This window comes from Trichoplusia ni, chromosome 20, assembly GCF_003590095.1.
Source record: "Trichoplusia ni isolate ovarian cell line Hi5 chromosome 20, tn1, whole genome shotgun sequence".
In the NCBI taxonomy this organism is placed as follows: Eukaryota; Metazoa; Arthropoda; class Insecta; order Lepidoptera; family Noctuidae; genus Trichoplusia; species Trichoplusia ni.
Window position 1 is genome coordinate 752,478 of NC_039497.1, and position 24,379 is coordinate 776,856.

A 24,379-nucleotide genomic window follows, 5' to 3' on the forward strand; every position below is an offset into this window, starting at 1 on the left:
CGCCGAAACTGATGGCAATCAACCGCCGCACATTTCGCGCCGGATTTTTATAGCATCATCCTTGAGTAATTTCGACGCGACGGCCATTGAAACCGGGCGTGCGCGTTGCCCGTCATTAGTGTCAAACATGCGCTTGCGCAGTGTGCTTGTGTTCTGTTCTATAATCGCCGCCGCGCGATGTTCCTTGCGAACCGGTCAGTCATTGTTTTTTGTTTACTTCCTACATTTAACACTCATTTACTAAATATTGTTCTATTTTGTGAAACGTGTTCTATTTTCTCAACATTGTTCTATTTGCGTGTTTTGTTGTCTTGTTATTCTGTGTACTCGTACACTTATTTAGGGGATTTTTTTGTAGTTTGTGTGCGCTATGAACCGTTTCGGCTTTCAATTAGATACAGCAGTTAAAATGTTTAGATAATATTTATCGTAATATCGTTTTGTTCGTAATTTGGAGACGTTTTATTAATTCTTTTTTTTTATCTGAGTTGTTTAGTAGCAAAAACATACCGTAGATATCTACTGAGTGTATTTTTAAGCTTATGATTAGAGGTATGCCTACTGTTAACTCTATTGTTTACTAATGCTCATTAGCTATGTTTAATTATAGGGATACTCGTTCGAGAAGCCTTGAACTTATTAAGATCAATTTATAAGGAAAGTAGGAAGCTATAGTCAGCAACATAAGTTCATGATCAAACGAAAGTTTACGAACTTACAAAAAAGTTATATATCTACGTGTAATATCGACGTTTTGTGATGAGGTGTTTGGTAGTTACTCTGTTTCCCAGGCCCAATATTTTCCCACGTTTTTATACACTCACTTTCTTGTTTGTTTGTTTTTCCGGTTGGATTTTTGCAACTCAATATTGAGGCATTTCCCAGACTCAGGACAAGCATTCGTGGATCGCACAAACGCTTGTCCTACGTGGGGATCGACCCTGCGATCCGTCGGTCACCGTGGTTTAGGCGTGTTGACCTTAACCACTCGGCTTCCCGTGCTGACTATACTTCAACTTTGTTATAATAATATCGAATAATAACACCAATATATAAATAAGTCAAATTATAAACAAAACCGCAAGGTTACCGCTTTATTTTCGATTACACTACATAATGACGTGTTTTAATTACCTAATTATACCTATTTGCATACAACTACGTTTGACGGTGTGATAACAATATACGTGACCTACAATATACTCAAAAAATAATAAGATAATTGATAAGAATAACTGCACAAAAGTATTAGATAGGTATAATACGTAATTACATTGATAACATTAATTTATATCAATGAGTTCCAAATCTCTTAATATCTTGTGATTTATTTAATGATATAATCCCCTCCTTGGGTTGAGGTTTTGTGTTCATAAGGATAATTCAGGTCTAGACAATATTATCTACTTATAGGTACTTAGTTATGAGGAGCTCGTGGCTAAGCTATAACCGCATAAGTGAAACGCTCACAGGTTAAGCTATGCTTGACGCGGTTGGTCCGTAGATGGGTGACCATCTGTGTCATAGCGAGTTCCTCCGTGTATCGGAAGGCACGTTAAATTGTGGGTCCCGGCTGTTATTCCTACATCTTTGATAGTCGTTACAGGTAGTCAGAAGCTTGAAAAAGTCTGACAGCCAGTCTAACCAAGGGGTGTCGTGTTGCCCAGGTAACTGGGTTGAGGAGGTCAGATAGGCAGTCGCTCCTTGTAAAACACAGGTACTCAGCTGAAACCGGTTGGACTGGTAGCCGACCCCAACATAGTTGGGAAAAGGCTAGGCCAATGATATAGGTACTTAGTTATAAATCCGTTCTAATATCGTCATAGTTTTTTTTTTATGGAATCTTCCTTATCATTTGGGGGGTGGTTAGATTGCGCGAGATGACCGAATGAACTTAAAAACAGTAAGAACAAGAAATACTTACTACTACATAAATTGTAGAATTTAGGAAGCAGTGTAGGGTGTGTGTGGCATATATTTCTATCTCACTTTCCCTTACTCGTTTTACTCCTGCTGATTAATTTCGTTGCGGGGTCCAAGACAATCAATTGTTTCCCTTGAAACACACCGAGCTTGAAAAATTCAGTTGTGTTTGTTAGTTTCATTGTACATCCTGGCACACACGTGTTGCTGTCACGGGCATGTATGCCTAGTACCATAAAAAAAGCTGTGTAGGGTGGGCGAGTATCAGGGCGGTTCTGCTTGGTGCACAGCGGGTGGTTACCAACAGGATCGTCCGGGCCTACCGCACCGTCGGACGTGAGGCATCGTGCGCCTTGGCGGGAATCCCGCCCTGGGATTTGGATGCGAGTGTGCTAGCGGACCTATACACCCGCTGCACTGCGCTCCGGTCTCGGGGCATCGAACCCTCGCCAGGGCAGCGTGAGACCTGGCGCAGACAAGCCCGCCTCGTCGCATTCCGAAATTGGGAACTAAGGCTCGCCAATCCGACGGCGGGGCGGGCTACGGTGGAGGCAATCCGCCCACATCTCCAACAGTGGGTGGAGAGGCGGTACGGTGTTTTGACGTACCGCCTCACGCAGATGCTGACCGGACACGGTTCCTTCGGGCACTACCTGTTTCGGGTGGCCCGAAGGGAGGTCACCACAGTGTGTCATCAGTGCGGTGACGCGGATGACACCGCACTTCACACACTGGCCGCGTGTCCGGTCTTTGCGGAGCCTCGCGCCGAACTTGTGTCTGCGCTGGGTGGAGTGGACGTCGCCGAGTTGTCGGCTGTCATCGCTGCAGGGATCGGCAGCCGGGCGGCGTGGGATGCATTGGCCTCCTTCTGTGAAACAGTGATGTCACAGAAGGAGGCGGCGGAGCGCGTTCGGGAAACTGACCCCAGCGCGCCCGCTATACGCCGAAGTCGAGTGGGGCGGCGCAGAGCCGCGCATGAGCGCGCTCTCCCGCCCTAACTAGGGTTCTGGGCGACGGCACGGGGGTGTCTGTCGTCCGAGTATATTACCCACGGCGGGGGGCCACATTCGGTGCTATGGATGCGGTCCCAATATGAGGCGAGGAGGCCGACGCTCTTTACACGTCGGCCTCCACACAACACAAGAAAGTGACCTACCGGCCCACATTACTGGCCGGTGGAAGCCCGCGGTCGGTGTATGAAGGATTGCAACGCATTGCCATACACCGACACAACAACGCGGATGACGTAGCACGGCGGTTCAGGTTTAGTCAGTAAAAGTCTGACACTACCCATTTCCTCCCCCGAGGGAGTGGGTGTCCATGAGGACTCCCCCGCCTAAACAAAAAAAAAAAAAAAAGGGTGGGCGAGTATGGGTGCTGTCCATTGTAATCCGAAAAGTGCTACTAAGAAGTAAGAAGCCTATTTTCAATTAATACTCTTTGATTTTTGATCGTTTGGAGATTTCATTATTTCGTCCGAAATTCGTTACAGTAACACTGTAATTTTTTAACTCCGGTTTTCGTAAAATAGCTTCGTTTTCACACTTTTCACCTTACTTACATATTTTAAATAAACATGACGTTTTATATTGGTAACCAATACTTGTTTATAATTATTCATAATAACAATTGGTTTTAAAACGATAGCAGGTGAACTGCATACTGTACTGAGTAATGTCATTAACCAATGTGAATTACCAAAGACGCGTAGCTGATACTGATAAACTCACAAACATGCAACCTCTTTGGTTTGGTTTATTAAATTTATAACATAGCACCTTGTATTTATGGATAAAGTATAAAACTTAACACGTTTGTTCTTCTTGAGAGGTAGTTCAGAATATAATAATACAGTCATAATTATGCTCCTGTAACCTCAGCTAAGCTTCAAGATATTAACATAACATCTTCACTATCCCGCAAATAGGGAAATGGTTAAAGCGCTGACTATGAGAACGTGAAACAGGATTGTCAACGTCGAGAAATCGAGACTCCAATATGCGTAGATTTGCGTCGTCTCGTGCACGTCCAGAATAATTAGAATCATCTTTCAAGAACTGACGAGATATGCATTAAACTTAAACGTGACCAAAACTCATTGACTAACAAAAATCAAATAATACTTCAGCACCTAGCTAAATCCAATAGGTCCTGTAATACCTCGTGTTTAATTATTGATCAGTATCTAGTAATAGAAGACCTGTCTGTCTAACTATCAATAAGGTAACACAGACAAAATCTAAGTAAACATCTAATGATTCCAAACTCCTTCTTACATGTTTCCCATCAGACCAAAAATTTTGGAAAGGTCTCGCCGAAAGCGAGTTAGAAGAAGCTCTGAAAGTGAAATGGAACCTGAATCCGGCGACCAACGTGATTCTCTTCGTTGGAGACGGCATGGGGCCGAACACCGTGACCGCTACCAGGATGTACAAGGGAGGAGAGACTCATCGACTGGCTTATGAGAAGTTCCCACACATGGGGTTACTGAAGGTGAGAAAAAAATATTAAATGATGCAACGCTTTATTCACGCGTATTTATCGGGGTGGCCCGACTAGTTTCGAGCCCAACGGGAGTCCTTAATCATGAGCTGACGCGGCGAGGTCGATCCGTCGATCCTCCCGATAAATACGCGTGAGAAAGCCGTTGCATCATTTAATAATGAATCAGTCTCACAGTAGTTACGTACTAGGTATAAAAGAGCTTTTATTTTTAACTTTCATAAAGTGTGAACCTACAGTTATCTAATTCAACCTGTTGTTCTGTCTCATATTGACACCTATTATTCACTGTAAAGTAAGATAAGATACTTGTTTATTTATTTAATAACGGTTTACTCACGGGTATTTATCGGGATCGTCCAAAAAGTTTTTATACATTTTCGTTTACTTCAAAAGTATACCACCTAGGCCATCTAGGCTAATATTCGGTTATTTGCAAACTAAAAAAAATTGATTAAGCAAATGGTAAGTTCGTTTTTAAGATTTAGAAGCTTAGATATCAAGGGCATCGAAAATAGTGACAAGTGTAGCCTAGATTTCAAACAGTTTTTCGTCAAATAGGAATCATCGCAATAAATGATCTCGCAGAGACCAATTGCAACAAACAATGCCGCCAATCAAATTTTTTTTATATTATGTAACCTTGGATTTGTAAGGAGCCAATTGATGCCAGATTTTTATTAGCGTCATCACTGGTAGTTAATAGTAGTCTTTTTTTAATGGTTAAGAGATTCCCTTGAATTCTCGTTAAAACTAAAGTTTTCAAAAGGAACAAAACTGGCCAGCCATACGAGTCGAATGAACCGAAATTAGGGCAAGCTAGTTAATGCCTGAGACATAGTCTGGTTATGAGGACCACTAGAAAGTTGATATTCCCCATTCCGACATTATACCTACTAGTACCTTAATTATGTTCTGTATGTTATACTTCTGAGATTCTGATATGTTATTATTGTGCCGTTTCTTCTCCTGGAGCAAGAGCATTTAGAAAGCGGTCGTGTGGCCAAATTTTGGGTACTGTCAGTCCATTGTAACTTGACGAAAAAGTGCTACTTAGTAGCCTTATTTAAACAATTTTAAATTAAAGAAATGCTTAACATTATTACAATTACAGACATACTCGGCCAACAAAATAGTGCCAGACTCAGCGTGCACGGCGACCGCTATGTTCTGCGGCGTGAAGACCAACCAGGACACGATAGGGGTAGACGCTACAGTCAAGAAAAATGACTGTGAAGCTTCTCTCCAACCAGAAGGCAGACTGCAGTCGCTGGCAGCCCTCGCTTTGAAAGCAGGGAAAAGTGCAGGTACATTATAATTTTTGTACAAGCTCTCTTCTCGATCATGTTTTTTCGGGCAAACAAATGCTCCATTTGAGATGTCAGCCTAAATTGAACCCGATCAAGGTAGGTACATACCCGGCAATGTCGTGTGACTAAACAGTCCTAAACAGTCGTTGAGTTTTTAAGATACCAATAAGAATAGCTAGGTATGTTAACAGTTATAAATAAGAATACGAGCCGATACCTAAGCAATCCTACCAGCAAAAGTGTATATCATATGGAACATGACCATTTTTCGGGTTAAGTTATACCAAAGGTTTAGGGAATACCAAAGCTCAGGTTTCCAATGCTGATTGATGTATGATTCACTTAACCAATTTAATATATTATCGTGACAATTCTCGCGTTCGTCATACCTTGGACTTTTCGACCTACATACAAAGATCAGCTATTCAAATGCACAATATATTCCCACAGTTCCTTATCTTGTAGAGAACTGACTCATTTAGTGTTTGTTATCTAAATATAGAAAATTTTATCATAATGAACAGCTGATTAGGCAGTAAGATCTGTAATAAGCCGACAATACAATTTAATCATGATTGAGGTATACTAATTTAAGCTGATAATTTTGGCAGTGAAAACTGGATTTTTTCCACTCGAATTGATAAAATAGCTTGGTGGCAAGAAAATAGCCAACCATGAACTATTTAGGTACATTCGATATTTGCATGTGTTTAAACAGGTGCTGTTTCAGTCTGTGTTCAATCCACTCTAATTAAATTGCAAACTTGAGACGATCAAACGAAAATTTGGTTCTTAGATATATTGTAGGTCCAGGGGGTGGTTTAATACCTGCTAATTTAGGAAGATCTGCAGACACTGCCTTTTAATTCAATCATCTATTTCCTAATTGTATGTCAGAAGTAAACCTTCATCTAAGGATAATTTTCAGCAAGAAACCTTTAACTAAAACCTGGGTAGACTTAGTCTTGACATGGTCTTTTTTTTAGACGTTTCTTCTTCTTCTTTTTGTTAGATTTACCTAATAAATAATAAAGGCTTATTACCGTCTTCCAGGATTTGTGACAACCATGCGCGTGACGCACGCCACCCCCGGGCCTATCTACGCGCACAGTGCGAACCGCAACTGGGAATGCGAGGCCAGACTGCCAGAGGGCAGTCCGTGCAAGGACATCGCTAGGCAACTCGTTGAAGACTGGCCTGGACGTGACCTACATGTAAGTACTTCATAATATAGGAGCTTTTGTATACCAAAGCAACGTTAGTTCTGTCATTTAAAATGGGTAATTATCAGGTTTAACTGGTTTGATTACAATTGGATTTAAGTGGTTTAGAATTGAATATGGATAAGTATTATCTAGCACGTACTCGTCATTTAAACTTTTAAAACGTTAAAGAAAAGCTATAAGGCATCCTTTTCTGTGCACTATATACTGTTAACATATTGAAACCCCATTTAATCATTCACAAAGCCAATGGGAAACTACATCTATACAATTACGATAAAAGTCTGTCCTATCATAGTGTCTGCAGCAACAGCCATTTTGAAACCAATTCTACATTTCAGGTAATAATGGGAGGCGGCAGACAAGCCCTAGTCTCTAACTCTACAGGCACTCCAATAGACCCGATCAGCAAAGACTGGTGGACGTGCTACCGACAAGATGGCAGGAACCTCATAGAAACATACAGGGAAGACAAAACCAACCGAGGGTTAAAACACAGCGTAGTCGCCAACAATCAAGAGCTAGATGAGCTGGATGTGGAAAATACTGATTATTTAATGGGTATGTGACTTTCTATTTGAAAGAAACTTGAAGGTTTCGATGAAATATGTAACTACAATAAATTCGAGGAAGCTATTGTTCTTTGGACACTGTTTGTAGTCACTTCTTTGGACAATCTTATGATTGCATTTGTCTTGATTTTTGAAACTATTTTTCATACTTTTCAGGTATTTTCTCCAACGAACATTTGAGCTACGATCACCAGAGGCACAAGGGCCCCGACGGTATGCCTTCCTTATCCGACATGGTAAAAGCAGCCATCAAGGTTCTGCAAAAGAACAAAAAAGGCTACTTCCTCATGGTTAGAAGTTTCACAGTATTATTTATTTTATTACTCGTACTAGGGGTATCTCACAGAAATAAAACGAAATATATATAGTTTTCAAGTACCAATAAGTTCATGTCCCACCCACGTTCCACCCATTTCCAACAATATTTTCAGCCTTTTTTCTGTACGTTTAAGAGGTACCTATTAAATGGTTTTATTTTACCTGATTAAATTACTGAACGATTCCATAACCCATGAATTCAGATCTACCGACATATTTTTAGACTAAAGTAATAATTTAAGGTAGAAGGAGGCAACGTAGACATGGCTCACCATAGAGGCTGGGCCAAGAGGGCGGTGGACGAGGCCGCGGCGATGGAGACCGCAGTCCAAGTGGCTGCCAACATGACTGATGAAGAGGACACACTTCTCATCGTCACGAGTGACCACACTCACACGTTGAACATAAATGGGTACCCTAATAGAGGGGAAAGCATCTTTGGTTTGTGTTATGTTATATGGATTTTATACGCACTTTCGAATTAGCCTAAATTCTGTTTTTTTTTAATTGATCGCCATATTAACTCTTTCGGGCAATTTCTTTTTCTATCTTCATCTCACATATCCAAGTAGTTTTTTCCGAAGGTGATCTTAATGAAGCTCTTAGACATCAAAAGTATCTTTGGTAAAATAAGGTTGAAAAAATTGAACATATCATAGGAGTATCCTACGCGCTACGACATAACTCCTCAAAACAGGCCAAGTATATTAACGTATTATTATTATTATTTATTTATCTTTAAACAAATAGGTAGGTAACTTATTAACTAAGCCCCACAAAACCGTTGCAATGGTTTGACTGTGGTATATCTATGGATACAACAATATCTCATTCCAAAAATGTATTTTACAATTTCAGGCATAGCTGGTGCATCGAGCGTGGACGGCGTAAACTACACCACGCTGTCCTACAGCAATGGAGGTCCGGGTTCATTCCAGTTCTACGTGAAGACAGACGAGGAAGGCAGCAAGGTGGCCAGGAAGGACCCCAGTGGGGAAGACACTGAGGCCTTCGACTATAACCAGGTGGCTGGGATACAGCTGGTCGAGAACTCGCACGGAGGTGGTGATGTCGCTATTTATGCTAGAGGTGAGTTTCCAAAACCAGTTTACCTTTGGTATTGAATTCAGTTATACTCTGTTTACATCGGTAATAAGGAAGATTTAGTGCACCAGTTTCGCAATATTGACGCGAATTGTAAATACATGAGGTGTCCATATAAAAACTCGGAATGAACTCATAAAAATAGGGACTGTTATAAAATCCTGCTACTCCTGACAATATTTTTTGGTCAAACTAGTAACCAATTTAAAATGGCAACATTTTCAATGCGTTAAGCAGACCTACAACCTAAATTGACTGGACCAACTAACATCCGTTGGTAATTTTACCCCAAAATTACTCAACAATTTTATAACCAGATCTTTCTATTACAACAGAATATTAATTTCCTCCACTACCCACATCTACAGGTCCTCACTCACACTTATTCCACAACGTGCACGAGCAGCACTACGTGTTCCACGCTATCTCCTACGCGGCCAAGATTGGTGATTACTATGGCACATCCAGTGGAACAATAACCAACATCAATGTAGTGTACATTTGTATCACAACGACAATTGCTGTGCTCTTTGCTACTTTGAAGATATGACAGAGGATATGGAATTGTATTTCTAATTTTATACAATCAAAATGTAATTTATTTTATTAAAATAATGTTTAGAATTTTGGCAGTGATTTTACCTGTCAAAATAGTGCAATTTTTATTTGTAGGTACAGTTGCAAAGAAACGCATTTGAAACGAATTGTATGAAATAATAATCCTATATTATTTAGGAGTACCTACATAATTTTTACAGTCAATGAAAAGCAGTTTTATTAAATAAAATCACAAGCTTGTCACTAAGAACTATTTTATTGTCATAATAAATAAGAAAATTGTAACAATCATATAAAACAGATTTGTACATATTATCACAAAATAAATGCTACAGCATCTTAATAATAATTTCTATTCGAAATTATTGAAGAAAAACTGAATGCAAATATTAATATCATTGATGAGCATTGTCTTACAGACAAGTTTCTATCCAAAATTCATGAATATTGCAAAATAAATAACTACATATTATGCACTAATCAACCAATAAAACAAATCTTTGTATTGATTCAATATTTACTGGATTCGTAATATAAACATACAACAAATTAAGTTATGTTATAAATAAATAGATTAGGAATATTGGATTGTTTCATTTATACAGACTTGATAAACCTGTATTTCACTGGTGTTTGGTTACTCTTAAAATTGACCACTGAAGTATAAATGCTACAAAATAAGACGCGGTTAAAAATATTTCGAGTATAAGGCGGCAGACATTTTGTGTACTTCTTACTAATGTGAGGGTAGTGTAGTTAGTGAGAAAACTAAATCGTATAAACCTCAGTGGCCAGTTAGAATATTGCCTGGGTTCGTATTATGACGTTTCAAGATGACTATGTGAGATAAAGGTAGAGCCGTCTGTGTAGCTCTATCTCTTTCTCACGACAAAATACGGCGGAGTATCCACGGCGCGTGGTCGGTCGGCCGACTACAGTAAATAGGCGTATTGCGTCGTACCGTACCCACGCGACGTTCATTTGCACCTCTAAACGTCATAAAATGAGTTTTTATTAAAGTTAGGCTTACACTACGCCTTGACTGGTCAAACCAGTGTTGTTGGACCCCTACTATATTTTGTATTTAACTAGCTAACCCAGCGGCGTATTTTTTGTACGCTAGACCAATTACTATTGCGCCCGCCAAAGCCAGCAATGCCCATTTCAGTCGGGAACTGTAAAGAGAAAACGCATTTTTTACTTTAGTTTTATTTCTGTAAATTTGAAAGTGGATGCATTGGTGATATTTTTAAAACCCATGTGTATTATTCCATGTGTGTTATTTAAGTTAGTATTAAGAACATGACAGACTAGTCAATCAGTTAGATGCATCGAAACATAAATTAAGTTTTGGATGTTAGTGTCTCACCATAATATATGGATGTCCACTTTCAAATTTATCATTTTTTTCATACAAAATATATATAATAGTTATTTCATTACATATTCATATGTTACACTAATTTTTAAAACTAAAAAAGTGACTTATTTCTAAAAGTACATAGGTATAATACATAAAATAACGTTCAAAATCACAACTTACACAACTGACAAAGAGTACAATCACCGACAAACTATTAACAATAAAACATTCAAATAATAATATTAACCTGCTTTCTCTCGGCGGCCGAGGTGGTGGTCTACATACACCTCCACGCCTTTAATAAGAAACAAAACACACAATTATCTAAATCTTCAAGCTCGCACCCTTATTGGAGCAAAATTCAAAGTCTTCTCTATGGTGTAATTAATATTTAAGACACGAAGTAAACAATGAGAAGTGTAAAATATATAATAAGAGAATTCTTACTGACTTTTTTTTTTGACACATTATCCGTAAACATCACGTCACTTGTATCGCGCTTCCAGGCAGTGCAATAGAAAAGAAAATATTATATTAGCATCAGTTAGATACTGATCATGCTAGCAATTCGCTACTAACCGTATCCGCCGTAATAATTATATAGGTAACTTGTAAGAGATGGAACTAAGAGTTCTGCTCAAATATAAGAGAATTACGAACTGAAGATTGAAGGCGTGTGTTGTACAGTCAGCAACAAACTCTGATTTACTTACTGATTTTAAAATTTCTTAACATTGAAGGATTATCAAATTCTGAGTCGAGTTCCTGATTTATCAATTTGATTGTATTCAAGGGCCTAGTAAATCTTTTATTGCCCATGGACTGTTGTTGCTCACTGTACTTACTTACAAACTACTCTATAAAATTAAACTTAATTAATCTACTTATATTGTACTAAATTATACAGTACATCTATTTATGTATGTTTAAAGTCCATTTTAACCTTGGATCAGAGCACGGATAACCGCGAGGCCTTGTTGGAAAAAGGAACAGAATTAATTAATTGCACTAGTAGAACTTAAATAACATTTTCCTTACTTTTCTCAAATAAACCTAAGTTTTTACAATTTAGCCTTTGCATTGTGAAAATCCATATAGCCACAAATCTTAATCCTAATTGATTCGAAAATTAATTTAGTCCACCATCACTTAGTGGTACTTCAAATATTTTTTAAGACTAATAGATCCGCTTTTTACCCGACTGCAAAAAAGGGGTTATTCCCATGAAAATATAGGACAAATTTATTGGGTCTATGTAGTTCATTGGTACATAAGTATAGTGCCCACCCATTTAACTGGTTAAAAAAACTATACATAGTTTAATTAAAATAAATAAAGCAAAACAACCTTTCTCGGGGGACGACTATAGATTGCACTCTTCTTACTACCCGTGGCGAGGAAGGAGGTTTATAATCTGTTTTCATTGGCAACCTTTGGCTGTTACAAAATCAATCATTAATTGTACAATATTTTTTACAGTAACATTCGTGCGGCGAATTCATACTTTTATAACGGTTTCCTCGCTAGCATTTAATAAAATCTCGCGACTAGTTTCAGACCCAAAAAGGAATCTATCATCTAAAAGATTTTCTCTTTACCACGGTAAGAGTAGGAGACTCTTACTGGGTCGACAATTATTATCCCAATTTATGAAGATTTGAAGTGCACAATTACAATATGAAGTACTTAACAAAGAGCTGTCGCCGCGGTGGAGTGGCTAGACGAAACTAGTCGAGCGATCTCGTTAAATATTCACAAGTTGACCGTTATATCAAATAATTATTACAAACATTTCAATTCGCCACTTATGCAACTAATATAGAAATACTACTTATATCTACTCAATTTTAGACCCTTTTTAGCCGACTTTCTTTTTATAACTACTGTCACCAGAAGAGACTATGACGATAATATAGTTATATCATAGTTGTTATAGGGCAAAATTTAGTAAATAAATACAATAATATGATGATCCAACCAAGAGGGCCTAAAAAGCAAGATTGTAAAATCTGAGGAAAAAAAGTAAAAACTGATTGCAGTAAATTACCAAGGATTAATAAATCTATATAAGTACTCAATCACGCACAATGTCTATGATAGGATCTCATAAGACGTGTATAGTACCTACAGGTCTATAATAATATGCTAATTATCAAATTACAAAGCTACAGCCTACATTTAGCAATACTTAATTATCTTATTATGAGCAGAATTCTATGATGTCAGTTCATTTTATCAGATGAAGGGCAAAAATTTTCTTTAACTTAAGGATTCTATCGTCGAATGGCTGTATACCATTCGTTCAGCATCTAACCTGGAAGGCGAGCCATCGAACGTTCGCCACGGCTTCTCATCGATTATTTCCGCTATCTGAGCGCTTGGACAACTGATTAATAAAACGAAGTATCAACTTAACTACAGCATTCCTCCATCACAGTTTTGATTTGTTTCCGGCGGTGTCACCGATCAGGCCATTGCAGACATTTACCCCATCCCTAATAGACTGGGGTTCCTTCCAGTAGTTGGTACTTTTAATGTGTTTGGAAACAGATCAGATTATCACATAAGGAGACCAGATCATTATGATGGTTTTTAAATAATTTTGAGACCTGTTATCGTAACTACATACTTTGAGATTTTGACAGATGTCATTGTGATACTGTGATGTGACCTCAATGGTTTATTTCAGTAAAGAGATCGGCCTTTAATTTTAAGCTTTTTCTACAGATTGTAAATTCCTTCTTAAGAGGTGTATGTAAATTAGGTGTGGTTACAGTAGACATTTCTTGAAACTTTGTGGTTCCAGAATCCCGATCGTACACGAGGTGTCGCATGTCTTGCATGCAGCCAGTCCATGGAGGCGAAGCGACATGCTCGCTTAGGCGGTTAGCTTTCGGTAGCGGAAAAACTCCAAACGAAATATTCAACAACAACAGGTTGCTTGACTAAGAATAGCAAAGTTTTATGGAATACCAATTACTTTATATCTTTCATTTCCCTAAATTGCAGTCTCATCCTGCATCAATGGACTGTACAATAAAACCTCGTATACCAACGAGTCAAAACTGAGTAAATAATCAACAAAAAGCAAAAATGAATATAACCTGCTTGCATCACATTCGGTGCAGTCGCGATGGTATATTGATCTGTACGGACATAAAGAGAAACGCCGTGAGTGTCGAGGGAAAAGCTAGTCAGGGATAAGATCCGGTTAAAACAAACCGTCTTCTACCTAATTCTCATTATTTTTCGGGGACTTGTAAAATTTATAATAGTAAAACGGCAAAGTTTTATTGTGTACAATTGTTTTGAAAGTCTATTTTAATCGACTTTTGTTGCCGTCTGTACACATAAAACACGGTTTCGTGTTCCAAGGCCAACCAATTGATATCAATTTATGAGTACTAAATTTGTGTCGCACTTCACACAATGCAACAAGGCTTCAATTCACACATTATCTGTGATCTAATAATTTATTTTTTAGGAATCGTTCTTTCATCTAAATATATAATGTTAAGACAATAAAATACTTACTCTGAGGTGAATTCAATTATGCTTTTCTTGACACAAGGCAGTTATTTATGTATCACCAATTAATACTACAAAGCTTTTATGTTTACATTTAATTTACACTATCTATTATGAAGTTAAATTAATTGAATACTATTTTATAAGCCGCAATAAAAACCTTTTTGTAATGTCCCAATATATTTAGCTTTCTTTGATTTTTATCCTTTCTTTCTTAGGCGAACTAAAACAGCAAGTTTAATTGCACTTAATGCAATATAAAGACTCTAGGAATGTCCATATTTTTCGTCGTTATTAGTGAAAGGTTTTTAATGCGGTTACAATATTATACTTTTAAGTATGAATACAATATTTACTAAACTCCTACACAAGTGTTTGAACTTACAATTCTAACTTTCAAATACTGAAACGTCAACCAGGTCTAAGTGGCCGTTGTCCCCTCATTCATAACGCGAACTGTGAAGTAGCGACAGATAGACAATGGGGAATATGCATGATTTTTTTTATTTTTTATGTGTTTCTACTAGTTATTACATTACCAAACATACAAATATCACGTCCAAAATATAAACTATTATGCAAAAAATTAAATATTAAAATCGCGATCAATTTAAACGCGGCCATTTTGGCGCGCTTGCTCGTGACGTCACCATTACACGAGTTCGATGTCAACAGCAAAGTGATTGGTTTACAAAATTACCAAAAAATAAATAAAGTGAGTGAATATCGACTTAATTACCATGGAAAAGCACAAAAAACCATATTATAAATATTGTGTCGTTCCTATGTGTCCAAATAACATCAACACTGCACCTGACAAAGTGTATTTCCTTATGCCGAAAGGTGAAAATCTAAGGAAAAAGTGGTGCAAGGCGATGAGAAGAGACAATGTATCGTGTTTGAGCTGTTTATACTGTTGTGAAGATCATTTCAATGTAAGTAAGGATATCAAAAAAGTAAAATACATATACAAATCATTCTTACTTTTACCTACCTACTTGTTTTGTTTACAAACCTCTACAAAACATAACCTAGTTTACAAAAAGTTGTAAAGATATTATTAAAAATTCTTATTCGATATTCTAAATTTATCTTTATGTATGTATAAATCTGGATTTGAAGCGAAATACGTGGCCATCATAAACACGTCGATTTTCGGAAGATTATCCGACTGCGCTTTTACGAAACCGGTTTCAGTCATTCTCTAAGTCCTTCTTCACAATTAATTAATATTTTGAACACATAAAACTATTAACTTAAGATAAAAAAACAGCGACACAATACAATAACAATTATTCCTCCAAAAAGAAACCATACAAATAGCTTGTTGACAGCAGACGTCTCGTGTAAAACTGACGTCACGTTTTGTTCCACCAATAGTGTTGCGTTTCGAAAATTTGCGCGGTAATTTCAAAACAGCCACTTTTTGATGATTAAATTTCATTATTAAATTAAAATAAATTCTAAAAATAATTGTATAGTGTGTTTTCAGTAGCAATAAATATTACAAAAAAAATATTTTGTCCATATTTAAGTCACGTGCATATTCCCCATTAGGAACTTCTTAAGGCTATATTCAAGAATGGTACTGACGGTACGGAGGGTGAGAAGTCTTTAAAGGATGCTGCTTAATGAGTTTCTAGTTACAACCTCGGAGGTTTTACTATACCTTTTATTCTTAAGTATCTTTGATAAATGGACACGCGAACTGCGACGATTTGTATCATGTATCAATCACTATATTTAAGGATGTGCACCGCAGACATTTTAAAATTATATTAAACCGGTCAAATACGAGTCTGTCTCGCGAAACTAAGGCACAAATAAAGTTTGGTAAGAAATATAGCGGTCCAGAATAGAGAATCGTTGAAGAATTTGGGGGAGGCCTTCGCCCAGCCCAGCAGTGGGACAGAGTGGGCTAAAGAAAAAAAAAGAAATATAGTTCCGTTTATTCTTTGGAACCGTACGGAAACCGAAAAAAGTACTAGAAATATTACCCTTAGTGCTGTTCATATAGACATTTAAGAAGGTCAATTTTGTTCTTGACGACGGCCATTATAGTTTCGTTTCAGTATCCGAAAAATATACAGCAAAGACTTATAATCAATCACATAATTTAAGACAGTCAATTATAATTTAACTCTAAGAAGTAGCTTCTAACAATGAATTACATACGTGATTGTACTATTGTACATTATTCATTCCAATATGAACGCAATGACTAGAGCGATAAGATTCAAAATACTTCGAAAACTAACTTATTTGTATTAAAGCATTAGATTTACTTTCACCTTGATTTCCATATTTTTGGTTTCATTTTAGAACTGTAAATAATTCATTCTTTAAAATACGTATTGTAATCTGCTTCTACTTCTTTTAATTGAATTAATTTTACAATATTGCTTGATATCATGTTAACATAATTACAATTATTTTAGTTATATTGGAAGCCAGTGGCTCTGATTCTGTTAAGCACAAACTATATTAGCCTATATTATAAAAGATATCTCTTTATCTAGTAAACAATTAAAAATAACCCAAAATTTTATACTAAAACATTTTTTAAGTAGAACTAAAATTTATATTTGCTTTGCCTCTCAGCCATTAGCCATACACCATCCTTATTTGACCTTGTATAAAGTAAGAGACAGCAATGTTTTTTTTAGTTTCATGTTAAGTCAGGAAATCAGAATCAGGACCAATTAGTTTCTGGCATTATGTACCCTATTTTAATGTTATTAAGAGTGTTTTTGTAGAAATACAGTACTTACCAGGTTTCACCAGGGGCTAATGTTCCAATTTTATATTTCTTCAGCATAGTTCTATAAAAGGAAAAAAACAATAGTAAATCTCTATGTCAAGTATTTCATTTTCAATCAACCTCTTTATCAACAGTGAGTATACATAATACACAATTTATACCAAATAGGTATTATAACATTTTAAGTAATAATGCCTTAACAACAACAATACACACTCAAATTCAAAAAAAAAAAGTTTAGCCAAAGTAGATGAAATTTCAACGGCTATTTTACAATAAAATAATCAACAAAATTGGTTAGTCCCAAAGCACAGAGGTAAGAAACATAAGCAAACAAAATACAGACAAATTGAGAGCCTCCCCTTGGGAAGGCAGTTGTAACAGCACAGCAATAAAATAGATGTAAATTATCATCGAAAATATAAACAAATGATCAATATACTGACACTGCATCTTCACTGTGTCCAACATCATCAAATGCAATGGTGGCATCTAGGCCTGCTGCGTCAAGTAAAGGATCTTCACCCCCGGGATGCTGCCAACAAACAATAAAAAAATATAACTCATACTTTATATAAATATATTTTCGATCTTCAATAGATGTTAATGACTCTTCTTTTGATTTATGGTTAAATCAAATGCATGTGACTATCAATTTGGCATAGACAAATTTAAAATTTATAAACTTTCTAAATTATTCCATGATCTGAAGCAATCTAGATTCCAAAAATTCAAATTTGCAATTACTATTTAATATACCCAACAAAAATATTTCTTTTTTTTGTCTTTAGTTTGAACCAAAAGTTTAATGATTACCAAGGATAAAAAATGATTACAGTTTTTTTTTTACATCTTATGAAATGATGTGTTTGGAATTCACCATTTCAAAATTAATTACTATAGCTTTAGTAATTAAGACCATTGACAAATAACCTTGGCCTATGATGTTTAATGATAACTGTAACTATCTACTCAATAAGTTATGATAAACATTTCAATTTATCTTTATGGTTGGTTGACTTTAGAACAATCTGATAGATACCTACTAAACATAGATATAGTTAAACAAATATTTTCCTTCTTATTTGATTTAAAAATGAATAGAAGTATAATATAACAACTTTTGAAGCAAATAGTAATTTTTAAATATTGGTTTTTGTGTTATTCTTATGAAAATAGCAAAAAATATGCTGCAGGTGTATTACTACATTACTAAAGGCAAATTAAGTAACATTTATAACAGCCTCACCATACATAATTGATTAGAAAAATTGTCGTAAGAGATCGGATCATAATACATAACTATAATAAAACAGTTCAACAAGTGGATACAAATAACTTGTAAATTAACTGAAAATTATAATTTGTTGTATTTAATTTTGCGAGAGCTAGAGATTCCAGAGTAACAGTATTTTTGAATAATTGTTTGGAAACTAATTACATGATAAATAACATAGATATTCCCTTACCTCATTGAGAAAAGCCGTGACATCGTAAACTTCATTGCGTATAACCAACCATACGCTTCGCCTGGTGTTGTGTTTTTTTACTTCACTTGCGGTTATGTAGTGGGTGGTCATATTGTAATTTTATGTATGTAGTGTGTTGATGGATTATTTTACGGACCAATAATCGGATGGGTTGATGGCCTGTTTACGGGAAAATTTTTAGTTGCGTCACTGTCAGGCGGTTTGTTGGATGACAGTACTCTTGACAAATAAAAAAACGTTTAGTTAGTATCACTATCATTTGATCATGATCATTCATAGGATTTGTCCAGAAGGCCATCATGGCCTTAAAGCAACAGAAAAAAATTTATAGAAATATTAAAATATTATTTAGTGTATAGAACCGTAATAAGATATTGTAGATATCATGAGTGAATTTTATTACACTTTAACAACGAATTTTAAATCTACAATATAGTCTAGCCGCGTTTTGTTCTCTGGCAAAGTAAATCATTATGATCGCATGTCCGCACACCACAACATAACCTCTAAAACGTCAAAGAAATCAAAACAAAGAGGAATACGCATACGTTTTTATTCTAATAATTACCCTATATTATGCTAAACAGGATATCAATAGTTGCCGATGGCTGAAGAAAAGGATTTTAACGATCTCTTGGATGATATTTTCCTCGGTGAAGAGAAGCAGCACAAGGAAAGTTATGACCAAGGCTTCAAAGCTGGTAGCGAAGCGGGGAATCCTGAAGGCTATCACCTCGGTTACCATAAAGGAGCAGAATTAGGGCGGGAACTTGGTAACTATCTGTTAAAATTAAGACCTGATAGTAAAAAAAACATGATATAGTAACTTTTTAATGAACTGGCAGATTTTCGAATAACTTCAGCAGTTTGCATTATATTCACATTTTTCAAATAATTATTTTCAGGTTCATTATTAAATATACATATTCAGTACGTAGTGAAACGAAACCAGTCGGGCACCCCCGATAAATACGCTTGAGTAAACCGTTACATCATTTAATAATTAATCAGTCTCACGATAGTTATTATAAAAATATTTTCAGGTTACTATCTCGGCACAATCACCCACCATATAAACGAAAACAAATCTAATGCAAATTACTCTGAGAAGTTATTATCTCAACTGACCAAAGTAAAGGAGCTGATTGAGGCTTTTCCAAGGACTAACTCTGAGGAGCATGATGTACTAGCGAAGGCCGAGGCTGTCCGGGCACAGTATAAGAAGGCCTGTGCCCTCTTGAAGATATCCTCAGTGAATCCATATGATGCAGGAGTCTCATTTTGATTTTGATGGTAAGAAATATTGGGATATGAGGAAAGTTTAACAGAATTAATGCAAAAAAAATTAAAAAAAATTGCAATAATTTGGTTTCTGTTGTTTACTGTGTACCTAGTTATTATTGATATGGTTAATTTTGCAATAAATAATACTAAATATAGCTTGAGACAATGCATGAGGGACAACACCTTGTTATAATCATCAACTTTGTTGTGTCACATAATATATTTTTCAATTCAAAATTATCAATGATAGTGTTGTCATAACAAGACTGTTCTGCTGATCTCCAGCTGTTTAAGAGTTCGGTGACAGACACAGATACAGTAGAATTACATAATATACAAGGATAAAAAACACAAACCTTTAACCTTATACAATATTGCTTTCAGACCCAGCAATGACTTCAACAATAACCAAAATCAGATATAAGATAGACTCCGTCAAAAAGTACTTGACACCTCTCCTGAACATAGCTAACTGTCATATGGTGGAGTTCATCACTCAGAACCACTGGGATACTTTACTGCCAGCCTCCCTGAGGGAATCACTTGAGGGTACTGAGCTTAATGATGCTGTTGAACAGTTTTGGTGTGCAGCCACAAGTCAAAGGGTTAAAGGTGAGATTGAGGTGTAACTCCTACAAAATATCTTGTTGTTTTTTTCTTCACATGCACAACTCATATATGGGGTCATGAGATCATGAGAAAAATGATAAGAAGCACATAGAAGGATATTTACACTGTATTGTGACTAAGGCAGACTCGAAAACACACTACAAAACTTTTCTAATAAGTATGATCTAAACCGCATAAAATTATAAATAATTCCTATATGTTTTCCCAGACACCTCATGCCTCTCAGAATGGGTCGTAAATGCCCGTTCTCATTGCCTGTCAGTCAACAATGAATACTGCTTATCTGCCGAACAACTGCAAAGTCGCATCAAATCCTGGGGCGGTGATATACTGCCAGAGGTTAGGGTGAAGGAGTTCATGACCAGCAAAAAAAGTTATGAGGTAAAGTGTTAATGAAAAATAGTTATAGAAAATAGATAGCTCTAATCATGCTTCTAATCGCATTCGGTTATATAGTTGTTGTCAAGACGGCGTCTTCGTCTCACATTGAGCTTATTGTTAACAGCACTGTCGAAACTTGTCAATAAAGACTAGAATCGAATATCCTATGAGCAAAATCGATTATACCTTACTCAAAACAATTATTAAGTGTCGCCATAGTGTAAATATACTAATATATACACATAATGTTTGGCTCTGGTAGCACTGGTACTTAGCTGAATCCGGTTATACTGGAAGCCGACCACAGCATAGTTGGGAAAAGGCAAGGCCGATGATGTAGTGTTTGGTGCACCAGGTCCAGACCATGTCCCGCCTGGTAGCGTCGCTGCAGCCGTGTTGCGGCAGCAGCTGCTGCGTGGAGGCGGGCGGCGGGCGCGGCGCGCTGCCCGTGGCGCTGTGCCTGGCCTACCGCCTGCCCAGCCTCACCGTCGACTGTGATGCGGCTGCCGTAGCTAATGCTCCAGCCAGGATCCTCATCATACAGGTTAACTCTTGATCCTTAGACATTTTTCATATCTAGAAGCGGTTTCAAATGTATGGGAATTACTCTTCGGCAAGCCATGAAACTTTGTACATGTGACTTAGTAGGTCGAAGATCGGTCTTAGGTTAAAAACCCCTTAACCTTCTAGGTAATAATAATATCCTGCTCCAGATTAAATCTTATGCAACTTATTCTATCTTTGCTCTTCTCACCGTGTTTTCGGCCGTCTTCAACTCGCGATACACATGCTTAACTCCTATTACAAAACAAAACTTGCTGAGTCACGTGGAGTTTCAGTACTTTTCCTTCATCAGAAACAATGGCACGCCATAGCGAAACGTATAAAAGACGGCAACGAGGAGCGCATGAACGAGAGCATCAAAAAGAACCTGCACCGCTTCGCCGCCGCCTTCATCACGCACCGGACTGACTTGCTCGGTATCGTCAGGGATAAGTTCCCTGAGTTTGACGGGCAAGATGTCAAACTACTTCTAACTGGTAAGTAGATCTAATGACTACATTTGCAGAATATAAGTTTAAGTCGACGATATATGTATGGCATATCCTTCTAGAGACCTATTTTCATTGAACTGCAACAGACTGATAACAATGACGATGTCGTAAAAATGGTATCGTCTTGCAAACTAATTCTACGCCTTAAACAATTAAAAATGGGTTATTATTTCTTAAGTTACGTTAGAATCAGCTTCCAGTTTTACCGAATTTAGCCTAATACTTAACAATTTTTCAGCTGCCCGTTTTACCGGATTTAGCCTATTACTGAACAATTTTTTTATCATTACAATAGCAACACGAATGTAAATTAATATCTCTTATATGGCAACATCTGTCACAGTACTCCAATACACATATTTTGCAGTCTCCCTTTTCATCAATAATCATGACATAGAACTGTCCAAATATACATATAAATGCTAATACCCGTAACTTAACCATGATATACCTTGACAGGTCTTCACACATGCGGTAATCTTGGTCCGGACTCTCTTCGTATCTTCACGACTCAGCCGTCAACGGCCGCAGTATTCAACGTGCCCTGCTGTTACCATCTGCTCACCGAAGCTATAGATGTCAATGTATTTGATGTCTTCCAGAGGGACCATGGTTGTGGGCCAGTCGAGACTAGTCAGGGCTTCCCTATGTCTGAGTATTTAAGAGGTAATTACAGTTTATTTGAAGTATAAGTGCTTGAGAATATTGTCTATTTGTCATGGACACATCGTGATAAGTACCTTAATGGGCTAAATGATTAACCTTTATTAAGACGTTTGTTGTTTTTGTATAAAAGGGAAAAGAAATTAAGGCACGCATTCAGAGAATGTATCCTGTGCTGCCAAATTACATATACTAAGCATGCGTCGTCATGACTTATGCTAGTTTTATAACTTTGTGGTTATTTTTTCAGGATATAATCTAGGCCGAAATGCAAGGATGTTAGCTGCTCAATCTATAGACCGAGTTGTAGATCAAAAGCAGTTGCCTTCAAAAAGTTTGTTATACAGAGCAATGTTGCAGGTAAGACCAGCGCACTTACTAAATCTCTGATTATATTAATCTCAGGGTTGCAGCATTAAGCTGAGCGACGGCCGTATTGCGTGTTTGCGACGCATATTCTTACCTTAATGTCTCAATTTTGTACAATTCGTCCTTATGTATTTCTGACAGTTAAATAACATGACAGTAAAAGTTATTTTCTTTCTTCTTTCTAATTATCCCAACAGACTTTTTTTGTAACGAGACACCGAAATGCACATTGTAAAGCGCCATCCCTTTTTCCCGAAGTGTCAGACTTCTACTGACTAAAACTCACCATGTTCCTTATTTTGCCCTTCGTTTACCGAAGCCACGGTAACCGTTTCGGACAATCCCTGCTTTTACGTCTCTCAGTACAGAAACTGTATCATATAAATATAAATCAAAACAGTAATATCATATATTATTTAAAATGTATTTCATTTTAATTTTTAGTCGATTATTGAAGAACAACTACCAACCCACAAAATATCAGAAGGCAAACTGAAAAGGATAACGCCCAAATGTCAAACATTCCAAGAATATTTCAAGATGGCGGATGAGATTTTAAAGTTAGAACTGTATGACAGTTTACCAGACAGTTATTTCACAGATATACAAAGAAACTTGGATTGCCAGTGGAAAAAACTTGTAATGTTTTATTTATTAAGGCTTTGCTTAGCACAAGTAATAGAAAGTTTAATATTGTTAGATAGACTGATGTTTCTGTTTGAAAATGGTTTTGATAAATGTTATTTGGTTAAGTTGTTTGATCCTGTTCTGTCGCCAAGATGTCATAGTATTGTTGCAGTAAGATAGAAATATATTAATTATTATGTTAATGAGTACAATGATGTATATTTACTACGGTTTTTATTAATAAAACGATAAAACTTGCGTTGGTTTTTTTTTGTCTATTTGTTCCTGCCTCAAACAGTCAGCTGGTTTGATATAAAATATCCGTAAGTGTTATCGTTACGTACCGATTGCATGAATCTTTGTATTCAATCGTTTACATTGCGCTCTTTAAATGGGTTTCGACCAGTCAATACCTCACCTTTAAGATTTGGCATTACTTTTTATCTTTTGCTCTGTCAGGTCTAAGGATAAATTTTGACAGGTGCAAATTTATCCTTATTTAAGGTGGTAACAATGATCAAAACTGAAGAGCGACCCATCGCTGATTTGATTTAAAACACTTAAGACATTTTTGGCGACGAAGCAATTTGAAATTTGTCAAAAAGTGTTTCTTACAACGGACTGAGTTTACTTACCAATTTTCTTATCACAAACCGAATTAAAAACCAAAATTATCACAACATAATTTGTTGTACCAGCAATACAACTATTCGTCTTC

General features: G+C 36.7%; 3 protein-coding genes across 5 annotated transcripts; 2 read left to right on the plus strand and 1 right to left on the minus strand.

Moving 5' to 3' along the window:
* Positions 1-80: 80 nt before the first annotated feature.
* Positions 81-10,093, plus strand: LOC113503650 (alkaline phosphatase-like). The gene is made up of 9 exons (XM_026885679.1): positions 81-194; positions 4,214-4,416; positions 5,540-5,732; positions 6,789-6,949; positions 7,300-7,519; positions 7,687-7,820; positions 8,091-8,289; positions 8,707-8,937; positions 9,321-10,093. The coding sequence occupies exons 1-9, from the start codon at positions 128-130 to the stop codon at positions 9,500-9,502; spliced, it is 1,590 nt and encodes a 529-aa protein (XP_026741480.1). The 5' UTR covers positions 81-127; the 3' UTR covers positions 9,503-10,093.
* Positions 10,010-18,886, minus strand: LOC113503652 (cytochrome b5-like). Of its 3 annotated transcripts, XM_026885682.1 has the most exons (9): positions 18,632-18,886; positions 17,609-17,697; positions 17,173-17,223; positions 16,693-16,725; positions 13,978-14,019; positions 13,188-13,259; positions 12,221-12,310; positions 11,817-11,846; positions 10,010-10,685 (listed from the first exon to the last, which is right to left on the minus strand). In XM_026885682.1, the coding sequence occupies exons 1-9, from the start codon at positions 18,740-18,742 to the stop codon at positions 10,595-10,597; spliced, it is 609 nt and encodes a 202-aa protein (XP_026741483.1). In that variant the 5' UTR covers positions 18,743-18,886; the 3' UTR covers positions 10,010-10,594. The 3 variants fall into 3 exon arrangements, with proteins under 3 accessions (XP_026741483.1, XP_026741484.1, XP_026741485.1); XM_026885683.1 differs by lacking the exon at positions 12,221-12,310 and having other exon boundaries at positions 18,632-18,878; XM_026885684.1 differs by lacking the exons at positions 11,817-11,846; positions 12,221-12,310; positions 13,188-13,259 and adding an exon at positions 11,121-11,168 and having other exon boundaries at positions 18,632-18,875.
* A 930-nt stretch (positions 18,887-19,816) lies between these two features.
* Positions 19,817-23,919, plus strand: LOC113503651 (methyltransferase-like protein 25). Its single transcript, XM_026885680.1, has 8 exons — positions 19,817-19,945; positions 20,321-20,548; positions 20,775-20,947; positions 21,303-21,491; positions 21,804-21,987; positions 22,462-22,668; positions 22,916-23,025; positions 23,479-23,919. Exons 1-8 carry the CDS (start codon positions 19,915-19,917, stop codon positions 23,839-23,841), a joined length of 1,485 nt encoding a protein of 494 aa, XP_026741481.1. The 5' UTR covers positions 19,817-19,914; the 3' UTR covers positions 23,842-23,919.
* Positions 23,920-24,379: the final 460 nt, after the last annotated feature.